This window comes from Euprymna scolopes, chromosome 3, assembly GCF_053919585.1.
Source record: "Euprymna scolopes isolate OS-2025 chromosome 3, ASM5391958v1, whole genome shotgun sequence".
Classification (NCBI taxonomy): domain Eukaryota; kingdom Metazoa; phylum Mollusca; class Cephalopoda; order Sepiida; family Sepiolidae; genus Euprymna; species Euprymna scolopes.
Window position 1 is genome coordinate 96499929 of NC_136484.1, and position 26640 is coordinate 96526568.

Genomic DNA, 26640 nt, shown 5'->3' on the forward strand with positions numbered 1-26640 from the left:
TGCATACCGGCAATGTCACACAATGCAAGTCTAAGATATGCCGGGGAACGCCATTCACCATCACATTGTTCTTCGACTGCAATCCTGTTACAACCCCTCTTTTCCAACGAGTGGTACACTGTGCATTGGGGGGTTTCACCCACACCTCTTCACCTACTTTGATAGTGGCTTCTTCACTCTCAATTCCTGCTGTTTTGTTGCATGGATGCCGCCACTTATATGTGAAAACGGCCCTATGAAGCACAGTTGTCTCATCTTGTTTGGTCTTCGGCGAGATGTTATACCAAAACACCGCCTCTATTGGTGATATGTTGCTTTTTTCCGCAGCGGCTTTAATGGTGCGATGATTCCTCTCCACTATTTCGTTGCCACTCGGCCGATACGCTGCTCTGAAAAATTGCCTTACTCCCCACTTATCGCACACCCCTTTAAAGGCTTCTGATTGGAAAGCGGGGCCATTGTCCATTAAGAGTTCCTCAACCGGCCCTCTCTCCAAAAATATCTCCTCGATAACCCCTCTGATCGCCCATGCAGCTTCTGCCCTGATCTCTCTCCAGATGGCAAACCTTCCCGGTCCACAGTCGACCATCGACAGATACAATTTGTGGCGATAGTGTGTCACATCAATGGCCAATCGCTTCCAGTCCTCCGCAACATGTAGCTCTCCTGCTTCGTGTCTGGACGGTCCAGGTCAATTGATTGGCACTCTCGACAGTTCTCCACCACCTCCCTAACCTCCTCCTCGGTGGTCTCCGAGTAAACCTCTCTGGCTAGGAATAACGTTCGTTCTCGACAAAAGTGGTGCATTTCGTGTGACTCTTTGACTTCTTCCCCTGCACAGCATACCGAGGAGATCTCCTTTCCCTCCTGCAACCAGGCATTCTTCACGCGTGTCATCGAATCCGCCTTGTTTTTTTTCTGACGGGACCAACACAACAGATACTCTCAACTGGAATTCCGCTATCAGGTCGGTGAGCGCTCCAAGTCTGCGCTTGATCAGCATTTCCGCAGCACCCCTGGTCTTAACTCTCTTATCGCCAGTTACTGCCGACCGAATCCACAACGCTACCGTTGCCGAATCGGTTTTGACTTCAATTATTTTCAATCCCTATTTCAGGGCCAGATTGATTCCTTTTATAGTGGCATCTAGTTCTGCTACGTTGATATGGGAGAAGTCGTTTTTTCTTAGCCATGCCGCATCCTCCACAGCTACACCTCGTATCTCTAGTACGACGCCCAACGCCAGGTTACTGGCATCGCACCAAACCACACCCGCGTCTTCGCCACTGACATACCATTTCCCTTTCACTGGGTCCTCATTCCTCACTCTCGCAATGACTTCTTGCAGCATGTTCATGACCTCCTTCATCACACGGCCTTCCCAGCCATCAGTGCCTGTTTGTCGTTTAATAAAGCTGCATGCTATCTTGAGCCAGCCAGCGATAGGATAGTGCCTGACCAGCCTCATTCTTCTCCATTTCCTCATGACTTCCTCACATACGTCGATCCCCGTTCCAGTGTGGCAGGCTACGTGTCTGTTCAATTCCCTAAAATCCAGCACGGGCCTAATCTTGTTTTTGGTAGGCTGAACAACCGCCAGTAGTGGCAACACTCCTTTTTCTTCCCCTGTCCACGGTTTCAGAATTCCTTCTTTTATCCACCTCTCCACTTCTTCCTCGAATCCTTTTCTTATTTCTCCTCGCAGGGTGTTTTCGTAGCAGCCCACCTTATTCTGTAGTTCTGGGGGCCCGGAGATCCATTTCCATTCCACCGTCCACCTCACGCCATCAAACTTCGCCAGGAAATCTTTGTCCTCAATGCAGCAAACCTCCGATTTTGGGGTTCTGACGGTTCTATCACCTTCCACTCCTGCCATCCCCACTGCGCCGAGACGTCCAAACGTCACTTGGCCCCCTCTTAACGTAGCGCCCCCCAGTCGATTAATTGCACTCATACCTATAATCACGTTGACACCACCGACCAGATGATTTAACACTAGGGCTTGCAGTCCAATGGGCACCCCTTTCACCATTACTTCTGCTGTCGTCTCTCCTAGGCATTTCACATCCCTGCCATCCACGGTCCTAATAATCCTGGTTCCGCTCCATGACCTCGCGACATTCCTTGCTAACAGTGTTGTAGTGCAGCCTGTGTCGACAAGGGCTATGGCCCTCTTCCCATTGACTACCACCGGTAACCGAGGCAATGTTTCATCATGCGCCATTTCCACACAGAAGGGGTAACCACTGGCGCAATAGCTCCCCTTCACTCGTTTCCCTGGTCCCGTGCAGCAACACAATAGCGGCTAATATGCCCCACTTGTCCACATCGGTAGCACGTGATCCCCGGTCTCGGCTCTTTGCAGTCCTTGATCAGATGAGGACCCTGGCACCGGAAACACTTGATGGCAGGTCTCCCCTCCTGTCGCCTCGCCGGCTGCCTCTCATTCAAGTGAGGCCTCATGCACATATTTCCACTCACAGCTGCAGCCACGATTGGGCTTTTAACATTTTTCACTAGGACTCTGGCGTGGACCAAGAGATCGTCCACTTCCATAGAATGGATCCCCGTGATTCTCTGCATGTTCGCAGAGATTTCCTCTGGGAAGCCGTTCACTAGGTACAGCTTTACCGTCATCTCAAGGCTCCTCCCCACGTAACCAGCCAACCCTGCCAGTTTCCTGATCTCTGCCGCAAAGACGTCAATGGACTCGCCGGTCCACCTCAAACTTGACAGCTTGCCAAGTGCTTCAAATGGGCCGCGAAGGCCTATTTCAGCCTTTGCTCCACTAAGGCAAGGTCTTCCTTGTCTTCATCTCGCATCTGCTGGTAAATCGTGAGGGCTTCCCCCTCTAAGTATAGCGGCAGCAGGGTGACCACATCTATCTTTTGCAGCTTTGCCACCATTTTTAATTTCTCCAGCTACTTAATCAGGTCACCCTCCCCAGTAAAGGGTCTCAACATCTGAGTGCTCAGTCTCCACTCAGTCATGTTAATTTGCTTGATGTGCCGAAATAGCTTGTCGCTTGCGTGACACTGCTGTCCCAACTTTCACTTTCTGGTTACCACTTGACGCGTCTTCTCTCCACTCCAAAACGAACTTCTCCAACTTTAGCTTTTCTCTCCCCGAATCCGACTTTTCTCTTCTACAAATACAACTTCTCTGCTCGCAATCTAACTTCAGAATGCATCCTTCCCCAAATCACTCCTCTTTTATCTCCAATCAGGAGCATCTCATTTGCATACCTCGTGGTCACCCTGTAGGCATATAAAGAAACAGGGCAGCCATTTTTGTTTCTTTCTTATTCATTATGAACACGAGATAAGCCACACAAAAACGCGGTCGGTCGTTCTTGTTTCTTTTTTCTTCATTTACACCACACTCTTTGTAAAAATTCAAATGCCTTCGATTTTTTAAATAGTGACAATAAATATTAATAAATATTCTCAACATTTTAGTTTCTTTGGAGAATTTTAAAAGGTTTTAAAGAAGCATAATGATATGTTCCGTTGAAGTAATATTCGTTTAAAGTAACTGAATGGTATTGGCTACAGTATTTGAATAATAATCGAATAAGTCACCTTACTGAACGAGTGTTAGTAGTCGACATTGGTAATCGATTAGTATAAGGGTTTTGGCTTTTGATGTCTCTACTAGTTAGTATTTATGGCTTAACCAACCAAGCATATTCTATGACCTAGAACTCTGATATACTTACATTCATCATGTAACATAAGCCGTGCGTGCATGGTCTTCCTCTGGTGCTGCATGTGAGATGACGCCACAAAAAATGGTGAAGAAATGATGAATGTGAGAAGTGTGAAGGGCCAACGTTGCCTTCACATTTTTGCCAAGTTCCATAAAAATCTAATGGATGGGGCAAAAGTTATGGGGTAAAAAGTGTCATTTTTTGCAATTTTGGGGCCTGACCCCTTTTGAGCTCCTGAGAACGCCGAATCCCAGTGAAAATAGACAAACGGTGCAGTTTTACACCTTAAGGCATGTATATTTGAATTCAGCACCATGGAAAACCACTATATAGACATACATAAAGTATACACAAGTTTTTGAGTAATATGAAAGAACAGCTCAAAAAAGGCATGTCTTTTAGCCCTAAAAGTCCCAAACAGATGCGAACAAGAACTTTGCCAGAGTCACCCATACTGAATTTATATTAAGAACAATAGCCTCCACATTTTGGCCAAGTTTCAGAAAACTCTAATGGATGAATCAAATGCTATGGAGCAAAAAGTATCATCTTTTACCATTTTGCAGCATTTTTTACCTCTTTTGATCACCTGGGGACGCTAAATCCGAGTGTAAATGGATAACGGTGCAGTTCTAGGCCTTAACACATGTATATTTGAGTTGGCCACCGTGAAAAAACACTATATAGTCAGACATATCAAGTTTTTGTTGAGAAATTTAAAAAAAAAAGCCACAAAAAAGGCGTTTTTAGCACTGAAACCCCGGGGACGCGAACCAGAATGTTGCCAGGGTCACTCATACTGGATTTATATTAAGAACAATAGGCTCCACATTTTGGCCAAGTTTCAGAAAAATCTAATGGATGGATCAAAAGTTATGAGGCAAAACGTATCAGTTTGGGGTATTTTTGACCTCTTTTGAGCCCCTGAGAAAGTAACGGGAATTTTCGCAAAAATATTTTTTTTACTGTGCACATCTCTTTTATGAATAACAATTTGTGACAAAATTTCAGGAAAAACTAATCGATGGTTATCTGACAATCGTCCGACGGACGGACACCACTGAAAACACAGGTCCCTCTCCGATAAATCCGAGGACCAATATGGGCATTTGAAACTTTAAATAGGTTTGCAGTGAATTCTATCCAGAGTCATTAAACATAAGATTCCCTGAATTTCATTTTCTTCTCAAACGCCTTAAATTTTGAGACTTTTCTAGAATCAAAATGATGCAATGGATTTGGATCATATGGACTGGTGGATATATTATACATATCCCCCAGCGTACAAAATATGAAAATTTAATTGTTTTGAGGAAGAAACGAACAACATGTTAAATTGAATTAAACGAACTAGAATTTATTTCGTGAAGAAACAAATGAAAGAAAAGGGTACAGGAAGTGTTTAGTTTGGCATGTGTCTCTCGCTGTTAACTGGTGAGAAGGAAAGTCTATTGTTGTAGAGAGAGAGTGAGAAAGTCAAATCCAGGCCATGGAGAGAGAAGGCGTGTAAAGTGTACATACTATCTGTTGACTCTTGCCCCACACATAGTAGCAGGTGATGTGAGGCGCGCGGGCGCGCCCGCCCCAAAAGGGAGTGGATGGTCCATCGACTGCTCAGCTCGGGAGCCGAATCGAAAAAGGAGGAAACAGCTCAGGTCTCTTGCTTTTATAGTTGTTTCCGGTGGTCTTTTATGCATGTGTGGATTTCCTTCAAAGGAGAGTGACGTTGTACATGTGTGTACGTTAGCGTGTGTGTATGCACGTAAATGTGAGTGTGTGAACGTGAATATATCTACGTGTGTGTACGTGCGCATGTATGTTTGTGTGCACGTATGTGTATGACAAGAAAAATGGCTTGAGATGTGAACCCGTGTTTTTGTGCGAGACTAGAAAGGGCTTGTACAGGATCTAAATTGGAATAAGCATTCTAGACATGTTTAGTTGTATTTTATTTTTATTATAATCGCTGTAAGAGTGTAGTGCAAAAACTGCTGTTTGGAGAATTATTTATACCCATCCTTGAGTGAGAATTATTCTAGTCTATATATATAAAAGTGAAAATGTATGTTCGCTTTTTGTGTTTGTCCAAGAAAGGCTTTTTTCAGAAGAGGTCGGTCGCCTAACAACTTTTTAAAACTTTTTATATCACATGTAAATCGTAATATCTCAGAGTTAACAACGGAGCTCGCCTGTCTATTTAATTTGCTCGACTTCGGGAAGATAAATATTCAACAGTTTTCGCTCGTTGCATGTAGGTTAGGCCTTTTCCTACTTTTCCTATAATGTTTCCCCCTACCCCCAAGGTCTTGGGGGGGGGAAAGCATTCCCGCACTAAATGAAATGCTACCCCGCAGTCAAAAGTTGACCTCAATAAGTCATTAAAACGTGCACCTGCCAAATCCAAGTAATTAAATAAATTCAAACGTATTTCCGTTGGCATCTCGCGGTGGCCCAATGGTTAAAACCGTCGCACTCTTTTTTTTTCACACTTGAATTTACAACTTTGTCTCAAGGCTTCAGGTTCGATCCTCATACTTACCTACCAAAACTTTTTTATTTTAACCCCCCCCCCCCGGAGTTTTGATTTACCCAAAACCACACACATCTCCAAACACCCGGGCAACGCTGGGTACGCCTCGCTAGTCTTATATAAAGTCTTAAATATTCAAACAATAACATTGGCTGCTTCTTTTGTAATATTTCTAATCACCCAATCAATCATTTGCCTTTGAGACAATAGACGAAATACGATAATCAGATTTAAAGTTATTAAAATTTACTGACGTCACATTTTTTCAATTGGAAGAAATAAAAACAAAAATGTTTCCCTTTCAGCTGTGTGTAGCAAAGTTGAGAAAAGAAAAACAGTTTCAGTATGTGATTTCTATTTGTTTCCTAAGATTTTTTTTTTCCTTTTCTTTGTTTTGCCTCAGGTTTTGGAAGTCAATGAAGATACGTCAACTGAAGAAATCAAGGCGAAATACCGGAAGCTTGTAAGACAATGGCATCCCGACAAACACCAAGATCCAATTATGAAAGAAAAGGCCACTAAGCGCTTTATGGAGATTCAAACAGCGTACGATACATTGACCAAAGTAAAGTCCAGGGGGCAGAAACAACAGAGAGACGCCGATAGTTCATCATGAGTTAATGTAAATATCTGTATTATAAATACACTTGTTTCCTAAAATTCCTTTGTGCATAGTTTATGCTTTATCACTTCCTACCTAGATAACGGATCTTTCCATGTATGTAAATAAAGATTTTATTTAATTTTGGTTTTTAATAATAAAATCGATTGTTTTTGAGTTATTTCATGTGTTACGACCTATTTATTTGTGTAACAGATCAGATTAAATCGATATGGTAATATCGATTTGGAGCCGTAGCGGTTTCAGAAAACTAAAATCAAACTAAAAGTTTGAGGAGAGCTGATGGTTTGTTTATATTATATTACGTTTCCTTAGTAGCTATTGCTACGTCTCGGAAGCAATTGTATTACACTGATTTAATCATGTTCTATAACACAATATGTATATGAACAACATTTTTGCTAAATCCCAAAGTCCAAGATTTTATGCATCTTATCAATCTTTTTTATTTATTTTTTTTTCAAAACAAAACTACGGTAAAATTACGGATCCGTTTCGTGCGTAGGGGAACAACGTATTTCATACGCTAGTCTGGGATTTTTCCTTTATAGAGTCGTGAGAAAAATGTTTTATGTTAGAAACGTTGCGATGCAACAACCCCCCCCCCTCCAAAGCAATAAAATAAAAAAAAAAAACAAGACAATTCGCAACAAATCTCCAGTTGTGGGAAAGCTTTAGAAATCTCTACATAAAAGAGAAAGCCATATTGTTTCATGAAGAAAACTTACTAAAAGTATGCACCAATTTTTCTAATCAAAGTTGCTATTATATTTATTAGTTAATTTGGTTGCAGGTTATAAAATTTAAAAAATACAATTCTTAATCCATTTCTAAATAATTCTACAAGTTATGCATATATTGTTGTTACCTTACGAACGTAACGGATCATAATTTTGCTTTGAAAAAATAAAATGAGTAAAAATTTTCAACTTAAGAATCTAGCAAGAATGTTTATTTATGCTTTATTAGCAATCATTATTTAGCATAAACGTTTAAAAGGTTGGTAATATAAAAAATACACGATGATCGAATGTTACATTGTTACAAATGGAAAATATATAGGTTCACCTCTCTCTATGAATCCAATATATATTAAAGCTGAATAAAAAAAAGGCGAAAGATCAGTAGTATTTTTTTATTTATTTATAAGAATAATCAATAGAGTTCAAATATAAGCAAAGATGAGAGGTTATTGTTAAGTTTATTTTATTTTACTTATCGTCTGCAGTTTGCAAAATATAATTATCTAAATATTAATTTACTTGTCCGTACACCCGGTGTCATAAAAAAATCATTGCAAACATTAATTAACGAGAAATGGATTACTATCCTTATATATAGTCGCTTTTTTTCAGTTAAAAATCATTAAAATGATTTCCTCTCGAAAAGTTCTTATTACCACTGTTACCTACTTATATGAAAATATTACCTACTTAGGGTGCTTTTGTTGTTTAGGGAACTTTTAATCCTACGTATTTCAGCTGAAAACATCATCTACTTGTCATGTTAAAATAAGTACAAATTTAAACGCAGTTCAGGCGTAAACATTACCTCCTCAAGTGTCATGTCGAAATATGTAAAATCAAAAAGTGCTTTTGTTGATTAGGGATTTTTTAAGCCTTCGCATTTCAGGTGAAAACATTACCCACTTACATGTTAAATTAGTACAGATTCCAATACATGTTTACGTGCCATGTTGAAATAAGTAAAACCATAGGGTGCTTTGTTGATTAGGGATGTGCACATTTCAGGTGAAACACATTACCTATTTCTATGTCATGTTGAAATTTGTACAGAGTTTTCTGTAAATACGGAAAACTAGACCTATTCCTTACATACAAGTGTAACTCAAGATGTCCTGAAATCGTAAACAACTTGGAGCCATCAAAACTTTCAACTTTCAAGTATATTTAGCTGGCCTTTTGAAAGACATTAAAGACAGTTATATACTGGGAATCCCATTTGCATCTGTTTGCTTTATTGAATTTCAAGAATAGGGCCACCACACTGCCACATGACGACAATACTGTGAGATCAGGATAAGATCACAACAGTTCAACGAATTGATGCAATTGTCAGCAGAGATACCAGAATCTGTAGATCCAGAGCTTCATGATTTAGTAAAGTCTTTAATGGTACATGGTCCAACCTCATTATTATTGTTGGATTATATGAGGTTTCTTACTAATGGGTTTAAAAAATGTTCAACTACCGTGGAATTTCCAAGGGTTCTGCTAGTAAATATTTGTGTATTAGAAAAAGTGAATCAGGTTCATCATAGGAAGTTCGCAAATACTGGAAAAAAGTAAAATGGAAATCGAAAAACTTAAATTGATTCTTGCAGCAACTCAATCCATCGGTCCAAACTTCTCAAAACTGATTCTCACGTGAAAAGCCATGAAATACGGTGTTCATATAAGTATGTTCTATTTTCGTTCCATGCACTAAATTAATTCTGTTTTATTACCAGTCCATGAGTCATTACCTTAACGGCGTGATTGTGACGTTTTTCCTGTACACAACTAGTTAACATACCCCCTCCAATACGGAAGCGGCACCCATCCGAAATGGGTTTAACTAGCTTCGTCAAAAAAGAAAGTTCAAGGCAATATTGAATTCACAAGCAGTCCGTAGTCACATGTATATCCCTGTCAGGGGAGACAACGACATTACGTTTTTGCAATTCGTGTAGAGGAGTGTCGACATCCTTTTACAGTGCCTGACATTTCCAAATGGCCACCCATCTGAAATTGACCAGGTTCAAAGTTGTTTAACTTCGATGATCTGATAAGAATCAGTGTACGACAACTAATTGTTCAGTTGCTATGATGATCAAATGTTGCTTTGTTGTTATTATAAAATCTTACCGCTAAAATAAACTAAATATAAATAAAATGAATGTCACGTAAAATAGCCTGGAAGCCCGGCGGTGCTCGAGTGTTTGGGGGTGTGTGTTGAGCAAAAAAAGTTGTAGTAGATAGGCAGGCTCGAACCCGTGACGCGAAGCCGGAAAAGAAAATGAAAGAAAATCTGGCATCTTATCGCTACTCCACGACGCGACCGGAAGTTCAGAACGTTAAAATTAGACGAAGTCAATCCAACCGATACAGTGACTTGCAAAAATGGCTTGTAAAAAAAACGACGACTCCTTGTGAGAAACTGCCCAATTGAGGATGAAGGAATTAATATTTTTAGCCAATTTTTCGATATTTGTCGTCCGAGATGTCGCGCTTCAAACTGATACCGATCTTCTGAAAATCCGTCGCCTCAGTCGAAAGTTTTAGGCAGACATACAAACATACATACATCCATGAATACATTTAAACAGACAAGTGAGATTTATATTATAGATTTTGGAACAATACATTTTTAAATAAGTAAAATGTATGTATTATTTGGATTCTTCGGACTACTGTTCTCATTAGTTATTTCCACGTTTTGGTCGATATAACTATCTTGTTGAACTCGCGGAATTTTTCTGTAAAACTTTAGAATCTGCAAGGAATTTAGAATAAATGATGGATTAAATAAAAGGTTTCATTTGGAAAGATACACCTTAAGGTCGCAGGTTCCATCGACCGAAACGTTGTGAAAATAACACTCAACAACTGTAGTCCAAAGAATCCAAATAATATAAATAATCGATCCTTATCTAAAAAATTTTAAATCATAATACGATCTCACTTTTTTTTTTTCAATGGGCATGGAAGGTGATAATCTACTTAACATCTGACATCTTTCACCACAAGATCCACTCTCGATATTGCATGATTTTTTTGCAATTCCTACATGCGTTCCAATCTTATGTCCAATAGTAGCTTGTGGAGAAATGTGACTTCACTACGATTGCGATGACCATTGGAAGGCAACAAGTTTGCTGACTTCCTCTTCGTAATGCTGCATGCAATAGCCCACTAACTGCATCCTTCAGTTGCACTTTCAATGGTTTTACTGGATGGAGATAACTGCGTAATTGTTGGTTCGATGGTGTGACTCTTAACATATCTTGCGAGCCGTCCTGAACAGGTTACGTTTTTTTTTTTTTTTTTTTAAATAAAATACCTTAAATCCTGGGGTTCATGCAAATTGTGCATGAACCCCGTTCAGGACATGTACTGTCTATTACTGTATCTATCAAATGATTGCTAAGAAAACAAAGTATACATAAATCAACATCCTTGACAAGCGCACTTAGAAAAGTCCAATCTCAGTAACTGGGCAGGGGTTGGCGATATGATTATTTGTAAGTTTGATTGATATCCGGACTAATTAAAACGATTTTGGAATATTATCTTTGGTTCTACTTTATTAACAGTAAGTGAGAAAGCTGTGAAAGGGTGAAGGGCGTCTCTCCTCGTGATTGCCAGGTGAAATCCTATCAGAGCTTCAGATTTGCAAGTGCATTTTAATAACTTTATAAGTGATAATGATTAGGTGACCTCCTGGTGAACTTTTGATGAACCTGACTTAGAAACTGTCCAGGGTTGACAATGTTGAATGTATTAGATGTTTGCCTTTCATATAAAATGTCTGAAATTATATTTATTTCATTGAATTATATCCATTCAAACTATGCTTTTATATATATATATATATATATATATATATATATATATATATATATATATATATATATATATATATATATATATATATATATATATATATATATATATATATATATATGGCATAATCATGTGGACACACCAGTTCTCGTCAGATCACCAAAGTTAAGCAACGTTGAGCCTGGTTAGTACAAGATGGGTGACCATTTGGAAATTGTAGGCACTTTATGTGCTCTCCGCTTATCTTGGCATTTTTTACGAGTCGTCCTGTACATAAACTTCACTTGCCACTGTTATTTAACAATGTCGACTCAGGAGAGGTGTGATTGGAGATTCTGCATTTCCTGCCACAAAAATTTCACACGCAGGCACTCCTACATGGTTATCCATAGTCTGTCAAAGACTAGAGGAGCCTTTAATATATATATATATATATATATATATATATATATATATTGTATATTATATTTCTCATGAGTTTGTATGTAGCTATGTATTTTTCCTAAATAAAAATTACTGTATTTTTCTAAAATAAAAACTACAAAATAGTAACTAAAAAAAATAAGATGAGAAAAATTTCAGGTTTAACCATCACGCTGACGCTTTCTCATCCGTATTTAAATATTTTAGAGGGGGTACAGAATTTAATAATGGCTATATAAATAACATTTGTTTAACTTGATAAATGCATTTGATACTACCATCTATGGCAACAGTTTACACGTGCAACGAGTTCATCAGAGCATATTCCATTCGAATATTTGTAAAACAGGCACAGAGATGCAACATAGCAGCGATGCGACAGGGATTGGAGCTTAGTAGACAAAGTGGGGTCTATTAGATCTTAAACTCTTTTTTGGACCCTATCCAAGAGGGAGAGGCTAGTGGTAGATCTATCAGTCCAGATGTGACAATAATATTCCATGCATACGGAATACTTACAGGTGTGAGTAGTCTTCTAGCTCGATAGAAGGAACCCACCTTTTTGGAGCATTCTTCGCAATATCCTCAATGTATTTGTTGCAGTTCATATTGCCCGTGAATGTTAGGCAGAGGAGTTTGAAGGAAGAATTCTCAGGTAGGGTGTTATTTGTCATGGATATCGGTGGTTGAAGAGGCGTCTTTTAATTGTTAAAGGAGAGTAACTTAGCCTTACTAGCATTAAATGTTCCTATCCATTTGAAACCCCATTCAACTACGGTCTGGAGGTCATTTTCTAAAAATTCAACCATTGTCTTAGATTTGTGTACATCCGTTCTTCCCTCGTGCATGTTATAGAGCGTTGTATCATCAACAAATATACCCATCTCGGACACAATATTATCAGGGAGGTCGTTTACGAATATGGGTATTATGAATATCAGCATTATTATGAACATTATGACAAATGAAAAATATGGAGGGAAAAACCAGGGAAAGAAAAATAGAAATCCCATTAAGTCATAAGAGATTTTCTTTTTGCTTACAAATAGGTCTCAAAACCTTAATGTAGTTTTTAGAATTTTCAAATAGAAGAACGAATGTGACCTGCTTAGAATGGAGAACAAGTTAAAACTAAACTTAGAGGCACAAGTTCAGTTATTCATAAGATGCTCACAGACGGCTGAACCGAAGGTATTATTCAAAACATTCTATGGTGAATAATTTGCATAACGAATTTTTGGATGGAATGTGTTGTTTAATCTGAATGTCTAATCTTTGCGACGTCTACCGCAACTACATGTAAATAAATAGAACTATTATGGTGGACGAGAAGAGAACATCTTTTTGAATTGAAGAAAAAATAGGTCTAGTCGAAAAAACATGAAAATAACACTGTTGTACAGACGAGATTTGTGTGGCAAATATGTCGCTAATGTTAACTAGCCAAGGTAGGTGAAGGTAAATAGAATATCTGTCAATTTAAGTTTCTTTAATTTTAAAAAATTAGAAAATTTATTTTAATTGCAAATTCAATAATGTCTAAAAGATAGCCATTGTTTCATGTCCCAGTAACGAATTCAATTTTGTCAAGATTGGTCTTAGAACAATCATTAGTGCCGTTAGCGTAAAGGTCTTTAAACTGAATTTTTATTTTGTGGGATAACAAGTCACATTGTCTGTAAAGACCAGTAAACGTTGGTTTACAATTGTCCAAAGTGGAAAAATTAGTTCATCCAAAACTGAAAGAATGGAATTAGCTTCTTTGTCTAACATAATCGAAAGGGCTGGATGAATGTTATTAAGAGACGTAATAAAAGCAACCCGCTCTCGTCTCGTTATCAAAATAAAAAGTGTCATCAGTGTAATACAAGTAAAGGTCTCGTTTTTGAAAACCAGATAGTAGATCTTCATTTCGGAAACCTACAAAAATATTTTCCATGTATATAAAATGATTTTATCGCTATGGTTTCCTTAATGTAAATCCACTGGAATACTGGTGTTTATCAAAAAATGGTCAATTAGAAGCGGAGCGTAATTATAGTATGTGTTTTTTTTTTTTTTTACAGTGATCACCACTTATCAAGGCCCGGAAGCCACTCAGGGATAAGGGTTATTGAAAGTACATTACGTTAGTGTGAAGATTTGATGAAGTGTTTACTTAAAGGGGCGGTTCATTAGGAATTTGTTAACGTTGGACTTGAAGACATCCAAGTTGTAGTCCGGTGGGAAGCAGGCAGACGGAACAGAGTCTATGCAAACATTATCGGTTACATATGTGAATACATGATTATGCTGCAATTCTTTTAGAGAATATGGGGATGCTGTTTCTCTAAAAGAATTGCAACAGAAACATGTATGCACATATGTAGCCAATAATGTTTGTAGAAATACACATACTGTATCATTATATAAGGATGTGTGTGCAATTTTTAATAATATCAGCGGTTGCTTGCTTTAAGTAACAGGAAGTGTTAAATGTGTCATGGGTTTATGGCTTTTTGCACATAATTAACAAATTTCAATACTTATTCATGTCTGAATCGTTTTTTGCAGTCTCAATTTTGGTAAAGTCACTCAACCTTGCTTTATTCGATGTAATGAAATTCCGATACAATTTCTTTTTTGAGTAATAACTGACTGAATATTCCAGGAATTTCACACACTTTTCAAATTTCATTTTATATTTTGAAAATATGTGTGGTTGCATAGAAGGAACATGGAAACGTTTAACTTGTTGCTACAAGAAAGAATGTAGTAAAGTATGTTTGTTTAAAACGTATGTGTTAACAGTGTGGAAGTGACACCTGGCCCATAGGAGTTGAGGATATGTGTTGCATGGAAAGGAATGATGTGACCTTGTCTCTCTAAGGAACAAAACTACTGTCGATTTTTGGTCTACAGACTTGAAACTTAATATATAGAGGATTTTGAGCTTTGGCCGGTAAAAATAGCTGCTAAAAGGTCAAAATTGAAAACATTGGAACTTGGCAGGCGTAAGTTAACTTAAAGTTCTCTTGTATGCATGCATAACAATACATTTATACATTAAAGATGGTTAAATTTTAACGTTTTCTTATCCATCTGACAATAGCTTAAACAGTAACGACTAAGGCTGGAGCACTAAATGTTTTGATTTTTATTCTAGCTGATGGCACCGGAGTCATTTTTTAAACTTTCGAAACTACTACTATATTAATTTATTTTTATTTCGGACTATTATTCTCATCTTTATTAGTTGTTGTTTTTGATCTTTTATTGGTTTTGTTTATTCACAACGTTTCGGCCAACTATTCCTCTGGCCTTCGTCAGGTGGTTACCGCGACTGATAGGAACTTCGAATCTGCATTCTCAGCCATCACTGCCATCCGTAGTTGTTGTTGTCTCACCACATTTTTGGCCAATTAACCTCTGGCACGCTTTGGGTGGGATTGAAACCACTATCTTCAGACAATGCTCATCTGGAACTGTAGAGATTCAACGTCTCTATCAACTGCGCCACGGGCCCCGAGGGGCGATCAAGATTGGATTCTTTGATCTTATATTAAAAATTGCACACACATCCTTATATAATGATACAGTATGTGTATTTCTACAAACATTATTGGCTACATATGTGCATACACGTTTATTTATTATCTGATCTTCCATAGTCGGGTCCGTACCGATTGGTATATATATTATTCCTTAATTGGAATTCATTTTTGAGATGAACATTATATATATTAATTAATTTATTTTTATTTCGGACTATTATTCTCATCTTTATAAGTTGTTGGTTTTTTTATTCACAACGTTTCGGCCAACTATTTAGCGGTAACCACCTGACGAAGGCCAGAGGAATAGTTGGCCGAAACGTTGTGAATAAACAAAATCAATAAAAGATCAAAAACAACAACTAATAAAGATGAGAATAATAGTCCGAAATAAAATTAAATTAATATATAATACTCATCTACAAAATGAATTCCAATTAAGGAATAATATATATACTACTACTATATATCGGGAACAATATAATAATCAATAGAGTATTGGCTCTATTACATATATATATATATATATATATATATATATAAAATATGTAATATATAATGTTATATTTTATATATATAATGTATATGTAATATGTTATGTATGTACAAAACGACAGGCAGTTTAAACAGCATTTGATCCTGCATAAAAAAGAACAGCAAGAACGTGCTGCTAGTGGTGCACATGTCTGTACAATGTGTGCTAAGGAATGACAGAGTTTAGCAGGGCCTAAAAGCCACATTCGTGCAGCCCATCACTGACTGTTTTCGTGTTTCTACATACCTTTTTTTCTTTTTTTTTTTTGTGCTATATCGAGTGATGGCAATGTTCGAAAGCGAATTTGCTGCCATCATATATATATATATATATATATATATATATATATATATATATATATATATATAATGTTTATATATATATATATAATGTATATGTAATATATATATATAATGTATATGTAATATATATATAAATATATATTTAATATATAGGATAATATTTATGTATAATATATAATTATATATATATATAAGATATAATATATAGTAACAAATACGGAATATGCATATTTAAACATCTTACGCCCGGCCAACACTAGACAGCGTGTGAGTATTTGATAAACTCTGGAGAAGATTAAACCTGGATAGTATATGGAGATATATGCAGAAAAGGAGACTTGGTTTATTTAGTCACATTCAAAGAATGGATGAAGGTACTTGAGTTAGTAGGGTCAGTTAGCAGGGGAAGGCCAACGCAAACATGGGACGGGGAGATAATAATGCACTTGAGTTACACAGGGGTAAATAAACATTTGGCCAGAAATCGGTTAGTCTTGATGTCAATATTTCAAAGGTGTCCAACACTTGTTAGCGTGTCAAACATTAAACCAAATAGGATGACTGATGATGTATTAATATTTTAATGTGCAGATTTTGCCAAGTTATGTATATAGTTTGAGAAATATACAAGATTAACGTAACAAAGGCAAGAAAAGAGATTTTTTTTTTTAAAGTGGAACAGTTTTTTTATACGATACATTTGTAAATAATGGGTGTTTCATGAGCATTTTCGTCCAAGTAAGTTTGAGGTACTTGCATAATTCTATGAAGAGATATAGGTTAGAAGAAAGTATATTGGTATTATTTGGACTACTGTTCTCGTCTTGAGTATTATCTCCACAACGTTTTAGTAGTGTGATATAAAAAAACTAGTAAATTGCGCAACTAGAAGACAAAGTAGGCATAAGACTCCGAAAATTTAAACTAGAACTGTCTATAAGGAACCGTGGGATAGTGGATAGAGTACTTAGTTAAATTACACTAAGGTTGGAAAGTGGGATTGAAAAGTCAGCACTCCATAGACGGAAACTTGATCTTACAAAAGATGCTTGTGCAGCCCCATCAGCATTCCCCGATCAAACCGCCTCAGGTGTTTAGCGATGAACTAACCCTTTCTCAAAGCGAAGGCAAAGCCTGTTAGAATGGATCTCCTAGAACTGCACAGAACCAGCATTATAACGTAATTAACAGGCAACAGGTTATTACAGGAATGGTTTAACCTTTGTTTACTTTGGGGCCGCAAGGAGAAAAAAAATTATCGTTAATGTAAGCAATGCGACCTAACTTTAGCATTCATACAGAATTGTTTTATCTTGATATGCGCCATGAGTTTATTAATCTCTCGAAAACGACCAAAGAACGAAGTTTTAACAAATTTATTTAACAAACTTACAAATTAAATGGTAATGTAGAAACCACTGTATGTGTAATGATTAATGTCTGTGATGGAGAGACATTTACTTCCCAAACTGTCATGGTCGACTCCCTTTCCAAGGGTGGTAACTTATTTCCATTATTGTTATCTATATAATATTTTTTGTTTCTTCCTTCCTTAGTTAATCTGTACATTACACTTTGAAAAAGGCCAAATACAATTTTTTAAGGCCAAACAGCTTCAAAGGAGGCCAAATTCGTGAAATTTGGCTTTAAAAAAGACAATCCTGCAATCCTAGATAAGAATACGAAAGTAGCATCCCTTTGATGTAGATTTGCTTGCGAATATAATTTTTGTAATAGTGTGAGAAATGAACTTGTACTGATTTCGCCGTGTAGTACTTCTCCAGAGTCAGTGAAACGTTACGTTAAAAAGGAAACTTTCAAAAGAAATAGGATTTTAAAAAAATAGATATGGTCAAGAGGTGCTGGACTGACAATGCGATTTTATTATTTGTATTGAACTATGTAGCACAATATTACTTTCTGAGTATTTATTAGTAATTATTAATTTATTTTATTTGGATCAGTTCTCTATTTAAAATACTACGGACACTATTTTCAGGAAACTGTCAATAAACTCATATTTACTGTGTTGTTTTTTTCTGTCAAAAAAAAAAAATTGCGCTATTCACAAAAATATCAGCTTAATCAAAACATTTGTTGATTTAATATATTTCTTATTACGTGGAATTTCTATAGATCTTGCTAGTTATTATTAGATTATATGTTTAGGTTGTAGCTAACAATAAGAAATATAAACCAGCGTATGTTGGTTTTACTAAATAATTATTTCTTTTTAAGATCGAATACGTTGGATAAAATAATTGAAAATTAAAACCTAAACAAATAAATGGTCGCTTACGTATGTTGATTAATCGGACTATTATTCTCAGCTTGGGTGTTATTAACACAACATTTCTATCGCTGCTACCTGCGACTTTCTTCGGATGTTGAAAACATGCTTTTTTTTCCCCACTGCATTGCATTACAAGAATTCGAACCGTGGGTTTGAGGGTGGGTCCGTAGATCATAAAGAAGGTTCAATCTTCAGGGGTCACTAGGATATTTTTAAAGGCTTTGCTATGACTCAATTTTTCGGGATATTGTTATTAGTGAAAAAAATGTTTTACGAAACAGGGGATCGATACCCATGCATATTTTTTTTTTTTTTTTTCGTAAAACATTTTTTTTCACTAATATTAATAATTATAGATATTAGACTATAGTTTTGATATCCCGAACAATTGATTCATAGGAAAGCCTTTAAAAATATCTTGGTGACCCCTGAAGATTGAACCTTCTTTATGATCTATGGACCCACCCTCAAACCCACGGGTCGAATCCTTGTAATGGAGAGCCAACCCTCTTTTCCTTAGTTGAAAAAAAAACAGGTTTTCAACACCCGAAGAAGGTCGCAGGTTGCAGCGACCGAAACGTTGTGCTAATAACACCCATGATGAGAATAATAGTCCGATTAATCAACATAACAAACATTCATCTAAAAAAAATCAGAATTGCAAATATTTTGTCTGTCAAATTTTATTATACACAAATCCATATCGTTTATTTTAATTTTTTTAATTTTAATTTTTGTTGGAGATTAGTTATCTCATGCGTACAATTCTAGTTTTTATTGAAATGTGTACGTTGAAATACTTGCAAAGAAATGTCTTTTCCCAATGGGTTTTCAAAATCAATTATGTTTTCGACATATGCAACATATTCTAGCAGACTCTCTTAATAATTTAGTAGAAATGATAAATGGCGGTTAGAGAAAATATTTGCTGTCTCTAAAGGTTAGCAGTTTTGTAGGATATTTTATCATTGATTTTCAAACTAATTTGGTTTTAATCTACATTTTTTTTAAGTGCTTATGCACTTAAAAAAATGTAGATTAAAACCAAATTAGTTTGCTTATGCAAATTAGTTTGCTTATGCAAATTAGTTTGCTTATGCACTTATCGTACCGCGCTATTTTTTAAAATGGTATTTTCAAGTTAAATTTAAGTTTTACGATCTGTGATTGGATTGTTAGGTGACAGTAAAGAATCATCCCTTCCTCCGTTAGGAATGGAGTCTTCCGTCGATTTCGACTAAGTTGCTCGGAAATCCACACAGATGATGTGTTCATAGTGGTGAAGGCCTTTTGTAGAATCATCCACACATTTTTGTATTACTGCTAACCTTCGAACTGCCACAGGACAGAGTATAGAGTAGACCGCAGATTTTTACAGCAGTTACCTTCTAGATGCATGTCTTAACGAAGATTGGGGGTGCATCTCTCCTAGTGAATTAATGCGCCCCCACATACCAACCTGGAAATTTCTACCACTCAGCACAGTACATACAGCGCCTAGCCTTCCCAAGTAGTCGCCCATCTGGCACTGTCCAGGCTAAATGTTGCTTATCTTCGGTGATCGGGTGAGAACCGGTGTGTCAACGTGATTGTGTCGGATGTTAGCAATGGATTTTTAAATGATAACGTTATGATTTCAGCACGTTGCAATACGTGCATAAGTACATTTCAGTTAAATAGTTTATTTTGCTCTACTCCGTGCATCCTTTATATATATATATATATATATATATATATATATATATATAAAGGAGATCAAAGAAATATATAAGGATTCTTGGTGCTTATACACTTATTGAACCGTGCTGAAATAACATTTAGAAAGCCATTCTTAATATGGGGAGTGGAGGGCATTTTGTAATTATTATGTATTTTTATATAAAATTCTTTTTATTTTATAAAAAAAGATATCGTAAAGCTTTAATTTAACTTAAAAATACTATTTAAAAATAGTGTGGTTCAATAAGTTCACAAGCACCGGATTCTTTAAATGGAGATTTTTTTTATATAATAAAAAGCTCGACATGCAGATGGAGCTTAGATAAGAGGAAAAATATTAGAATATATACTCATACATATATATTTATTGATTTGAAACAAAATACAATACAGCGCGTAGGAGTTATCCAAGTTCTTTATCCCAGACATTTCGAAGCCTAATGCTTCTTATCAAAAGAGGAGAGGGAGGTGCCAGATAACAAAATCAGGACACGACGTCTAACAATAAGCATATTAGGAGATATTGTATAAGGGTTATACAGTTGAGGGGGTATATGGTTATCCAGGGGATTATTAGATAATTATGCTACTTTAAATATGCTAGAGTGGGATTTTCACAGGATTGTGCGGTAGAAGCAAGTAGTACGCTTTTCAGAGCAGGTATTATGTTATGGGAGTTATTTAGGGTCCAATGAAAGAGAAATATGCCGAGCTATATAATAAAAAAAAAATGATGAATAATAAAAAATAAGTGTGCGAAAATAAAAATAGCAGATAAAAGAGTACTTATGCTCTTATGTTACCGTGCTGAAATAACGTTATTTTGAAAGCCATTCTTAACATAGGGAGGGGAGTCTTTTGTGACCTTTCTGTACTTCCACATAACAATTTAATAAAGATAACGTGCAACTTGAATTTACGACAAATATCTAAGAATTGGCAAAAAAAACAACAAAAAACAAAAAACAAAAAACCAAAAAGAACACATTCCTTCACTCTCAACTGAGTAGTTTTGTTCAAGGAGGGGTCGCTTTTCTCGCCGACATTTTAGCAAGTCATCGTCTTCTTTTCGACTGACTATGCTTAATTTCAACGTTCCGAACTTCCGGTCTGGCGATGCAAACATCGGCTAAGACGTCACATTTTTAAAAAATCTTTTTTCTCCTTTTCGTTACGAGTTGAGCCTGCCTGCCTACTACCACTTTTTTTTTAACACCTTTGCCTACCGTTGTTTTGACCCCCCCCCACTAATACCAGTTTTTTATTCCCCCACCTCGGGGTTCCTCACTACACCACGTAAACACCCGGGCACACCCCCGCTAGTTTATGTATAAAAAACAAAAACAATATGTATTTAACAATAATATAATGATTGCAAAAACATCCTAATTTATATAGACCATCCACAAGAAATGCCATCCATAGATACAGCCCCTCCTACTAACAATGGAAAGGCATATCCTCTTTGTATAATAGTACTGTCTTAGTATTCCTATTTACTTGCCTCCACACGAGGGCAGAGTTAGACACAAGTTCGGTTTTTAATGTGAGGAAAATTCAGAATGCCCTTTTCTGGGGCAATCTGGATAGAAAAAAAATATTAATATTAAATACGAATAAGAATTTGAATATCTGCACGCATCTCTCTCTCTCTCTCTCTCTATATATATATATATATATATAGAGAGAGAGAGAGAGAGAGAGATGTAAAAGGGACGTAGGTGTGGATGGATAGATAAATATATACAAATCGGTGTATATTTTTATATTAACAAAACTGCGACTATTTCTCGTGTTTATGTGTGTACATTTTTAGATTCTATGTTACTTATTATTTGTTTTTAATTTAATATTAACAAATTATATTGAATTAAAAAAATGCAATAGTGTAAATGCAATATAGGACATGAATAAAATGAATGAAAGCAAGAACAAACGATAAAAAAAACAATTGATGCTGGTTTAGTTAATTAGTCGACGTAACTTCCGGGTTTAGAAGTAGCATCAGATTTTTTTTGGTTTGTTTTTTTTTCCATAAAATCGACTAATTTTAGATGTTATGGTACCAACAGTAGTCTCTTTTTCCTCCACAGGGAATCTTTTTAATGAAAATTGCACACCTCTTTCATAAACTTTCCTATTCAAGATTGATCAGAGCTATTCGGTAGAGTTAAAGTCAGGAGAACAAGTAGGCTAAGTCATAGGTGCTCGGCCTTATAATTTGAAAATTGCCAGGTACTCGTATGAAACAGTAATCTTGGCTGAATATAACAGAGCTACGTGAGAATGAGTTCACTGCATTCCGGGCAACGCCGGGTAGGTGGATCCGCCTCTCAATATTTCCTCTTTTCATGCTTTTCCGACAAACAAAATAACGTTAGTATGTTATAATAACATCGAATTAACGTGTTCGTGTAGATTTCCTGCAACATTGACTCATCGCATTGAAACTAAGTTGCCTCATTTCGTTTTTAAACTTTGCATTACAAAATTGAAGGAAAAACAAGGAAGCAACAAACCTATTCGTATTCTACGGATTTCTGCAACGATATCCGAAACATTCTTGGAATAAAATGAATGAGCACGTTTCGAGAATTCACGGTTTTATAAAACCGTGAGTTCTCAAAACGTGCTCATAAATTCTCCTTCAGAAATGAAGGAATTAAGGGTTACCTTCGTACTTTTTGTCAAGGTCTAACAAGTTTATTATCAACAAGTGTCCCGGCGTTGCCCGGTCGTAAAATATGCTTAAATATTATATTTTAATTTATGCAGATTTCATATTTATTATTATAGAGCCAATACTCTATTGATTATTATATTGTACCCAATATATAGTTGTGATTTCAAAAGTTTAAAAGCATATGTGCAATCAGCTAGAATCGAAACCAAAACATTAAGCTCTTCAGCGTTATTTGTTACTATTTGAGCTATATCCATATAAAATTTTAAAGATTAGCTTAGTTAAACGTATAAATGTATATTTGTGCATGTGTACAAGTTTAGTTGACTTGTCCCTGCCAAGATCCAATTTTATAATTCTAACTTTTTAACACCTATTTATACTGGCTAAAAATTAAATAGAATTTTGTTCCACAGGTCTGAATCCCCTATATATTAAGTTTCAAATCTGTAGACCAAAAATTAACAGTAGTTTGCTAGAGACCGTTCCACACCCACACTAACAAGTTCACTTTATATATAAATTCTTTTTGGGGGTACAAAGTTTCATTATGACTAAATATAGACTAATTAACATGATTTAAAAAAAAACGAAAGTAAAGGCTAGCTAATCAGGTTTCGTTCCTCACTCAACAGAGCTACATTGAAGGAATTGCGATAAAAAAAATGTCATGAATATGGCGGGGGAGAGAGAAAAAAATTTTAATTGAAAGATAAGCAGGGGAATATACATATATAAGATGTATTAGATGCGTTTGAAGCCAAAACAATGCATTATTATAAAATAAACGTTTTATTTTGTTTGAAATTTATAAATATATTTCGAAGATACACTTCATCAGTATGTCTTTTTTTGTCATGTTGTTGTTGAAGCATAGAATCAGTAAAAGTCCGTCTGTTGTTTTTACGGTAGGCAAAAGAAAAATAAAGACATACTGATGATGAAGTGTATCTTCAAAATATATTTATAAATTTCAATATAAATTTTAAACAAAATAAATATCTGTTTATTTTGTAGTAACGCGTTGTTTTGGCTTCAAACGTATCTAATACGTGTTTATTTTATCCGAAATCAACGAGCGCTTCTATCAAGGAACACAAACCCTAACATCCCCCCCACACACACGATTATACCATCACAACCTTGTTCTGTGGTAATTATTACTGACCGGAACTCGATGTGGAGGGGGGAGGCAGTGGAATTCTGGGAGGCAGTCGTTCAAGAAAAAGGTTTTAAAAAGTGCTTGGTCGACTGATTTTATAGTAGTAGTAGTAGTTTGTTGTCCTCCACGTGGGTCGGACTGAACTTTGCATAGCATCAACTTGTGGGTTATAAAACACCCCTATCGTTGATGTGTTAGTTGGACTTTTTTGTTTAGTCAAGTTACACGTTTCACAGTTACTATTACAAAGACAATTTGTCGTTGTAAGCAACGAGGCAATACGTTTCAACTCCAGTTAGCCGAGAAAAGCCGAGAAGGATTCTCCACACAAGTTAAGAGTTTCATTGTTTTTTCCTTCTACGTCGAGTTCAGGTTTAGCCGTTGAGTTGCAGAAACGCCCCCCCCCCCTTCAGTCGGTTAAAATCCGACAGTCCGTGTTGAACATGGTGAGGGCAAGAAACTCCAAAACATACCTAAACTGTTGCTCATCCATCAGGTGCCATCAAATATACCTTTGGCCTTTTTAACCCCCCCCTAAAAACATAGGGTACTAAGCACCAATTTGAAAAAAAAATGCACTTGGTTCTGTATGATTCTGGTGGCTTCATGTAAAGACAACATCTTGGAAATTAGTATTATATGTCTGTTCTTATTTTCTGCTGCCAGTTATTTCTGATGATCACAGCTGTCGTCGGTTTAGTAACAGGCCAGCATGACCAACGAGCGATGTATGAAATAATTTAGAAGTTGGATGATGTTTTAAAAGCGATGATATTGTTATCTTATTCTTCCAAATGACACCTGGAACAGTTCTTAATAGAGTGTAGGTACCATCGAGCCTTTTGCACATTTCATATGGAAATACGAAGTGCCTTCCATAAATTTCCAGACATTTTTCATATGGGCACTTTCATTGATAGTACACACATGAAAGTCTAATCCTATTCGAAATAATCCTCTCTGGCTGCAATGTACTTATTCTAGAAGACCTCATGGAAGTCATCTTGTGTGAGCGTGCCAATGACCCTCATCGCAGCTGCTTTCATCTTAATTGTCTATTAACGACAGCCTCTAAGGTTTTGCTTGAGCTTAGGGAATAACTAAAGTCACAAGTCACAAAAAGCAAGGTCTAGACTATTGGGAGGGTGAGGAACTGTCTTGATTTCTATCTTGGTCAAATAGTCTGTGACAAGGATGGAATTGTGAACTGGTGCATTGTCCTGGTGGAAATGATACTGACCCAATTTGAAGAGTGCTGGCCTTTTCCGATGGAATCTCTTCCTGAACTTCCTTAAAACCTCAACATAGTATTCCTTGTTGACTGTCTGTCCCGTGGATACCCAAAATGCCTGTGCCATCAAAAAAAAAAAAAAGGGGGGGGGTCATCGTAAGTGTCTGGGTGGATTTGCTCTGTCTGGCCTTCTTGGGTCTGAGAGAGCCAGCATATTTCCACTGGAAACTGTCACTTGGTCTCAGCAGTAGATCCAGCTTTCATCACAAGTCACTAGAGCATCAACAACTGCGGGATCTGAATTGATCAGTTCGACCATCTCCCTGTTGTCATGACATCTTCCTTTCTGATCTTCACCGAACACCCTTGGGGCAAACTTCACACAAATCTTCCGCATCTTCAGTTCCTCACGAATAATTGTGTGTACAGTTCCCACGCTGACATCAAACTGTATTTATTGCCTCTTTAGACACAACGGTCCTGATAGATGAAATTCTTTATTTGGCCAATCAACTCTGGTGTTCTGACTTTCTTTCTCCTCTCACACCGTTGAAATTAGTATTATATGTCTGTTCTATCATCCCTCATGAATTCTCTGCCTTCTTTAAATTTCTTATTCCACTCAAAAGTGATGCTCGATTCATGCAAGATGGTCCAAAAGCAGTCTGAAGCATTCTATACGTTTCTGTGATATTTTTTCAAAGTTTAAAACAGAATTTTATTGCATATCGTTGTTCTAAAATGTCCTCACGTCTAGATTGCATTTTTAAAATTCATCAGCTGTGACACTCAGGCTCTAGTAGGGTGTATTCCAATTCCTGCTATAGCTGTTCATTTGAACTTGAAATCCTAAAAATTGATCAGTCATCTCCTAAAATGTATAGCAATAACATCTAGATTTTTAAAGAGTCTATGACAATTTTGAATGCCTGTCCGAAAAAGTCTGGAAATTTATTGAAGGTACCTCGTATTCAACTTCCTAACCCATACAGCAAAACACGTTAACAATTGGGAATTTGAAAAACTGGATTTTAAGTTTTCTTCGTTTTTGATTTCAAAATCTTTTCGAACTTATTTATGCTTTATGCTTACTATGCTAACCGATTCGGACTTACACGTCTTTTTGGCTACCTGTAATCTGCAAACCAAGATATTTGAAATGATGTGCCTATTTCAATATATCAGCAGTCAGCGTTTAGAAATCTCTCACATCCTCATCGAAGATATATTCTGTCTCAGTTTGTATGCAGCCCTGGTATAGCTTCAGTTAAAAGATATAAACAAAATCAGAATGTTATTTGGTTTGCCCCTTTCGGTTCTTAGTCTTTTTCAC

General features: G+C 36.5%; 2 protein-coding genes across 2 annotated transcripts in view; one reads left to right on the plus strand and one right to left on the minus strand.

Moving 5' to 3' along the window:
• The window catches only part of LOC145257693 (dnaJ homolog subfamily C member 22-like), a 69355-nt gene extending 62334 nt beyond the window's left edge, over positions 1 to 7021 (plus strand). The window contains exon 3 of the mRNA XM_080115678.1: positions 6643 to 7021. Within this exon, the coding sequence (XP_079971804.1) occupies positions 6643 to 6855 (213 nt within the window). The 3' untranslated portion in view covers positions 6856 to 7021. The remainder of the gene's footprint in view (positions 1 to 6642) is intronic.
• LOC145257765 (phosphoglycerate kinase 2-like) overlaps positions 1 to 26640 on the minus strand; it is a 600882-nt gene that overhangs the window by 550478 nt on the left and 23764 nt on the right. The gene's annotated exons all lie outside the window — the stretch shown is intronic.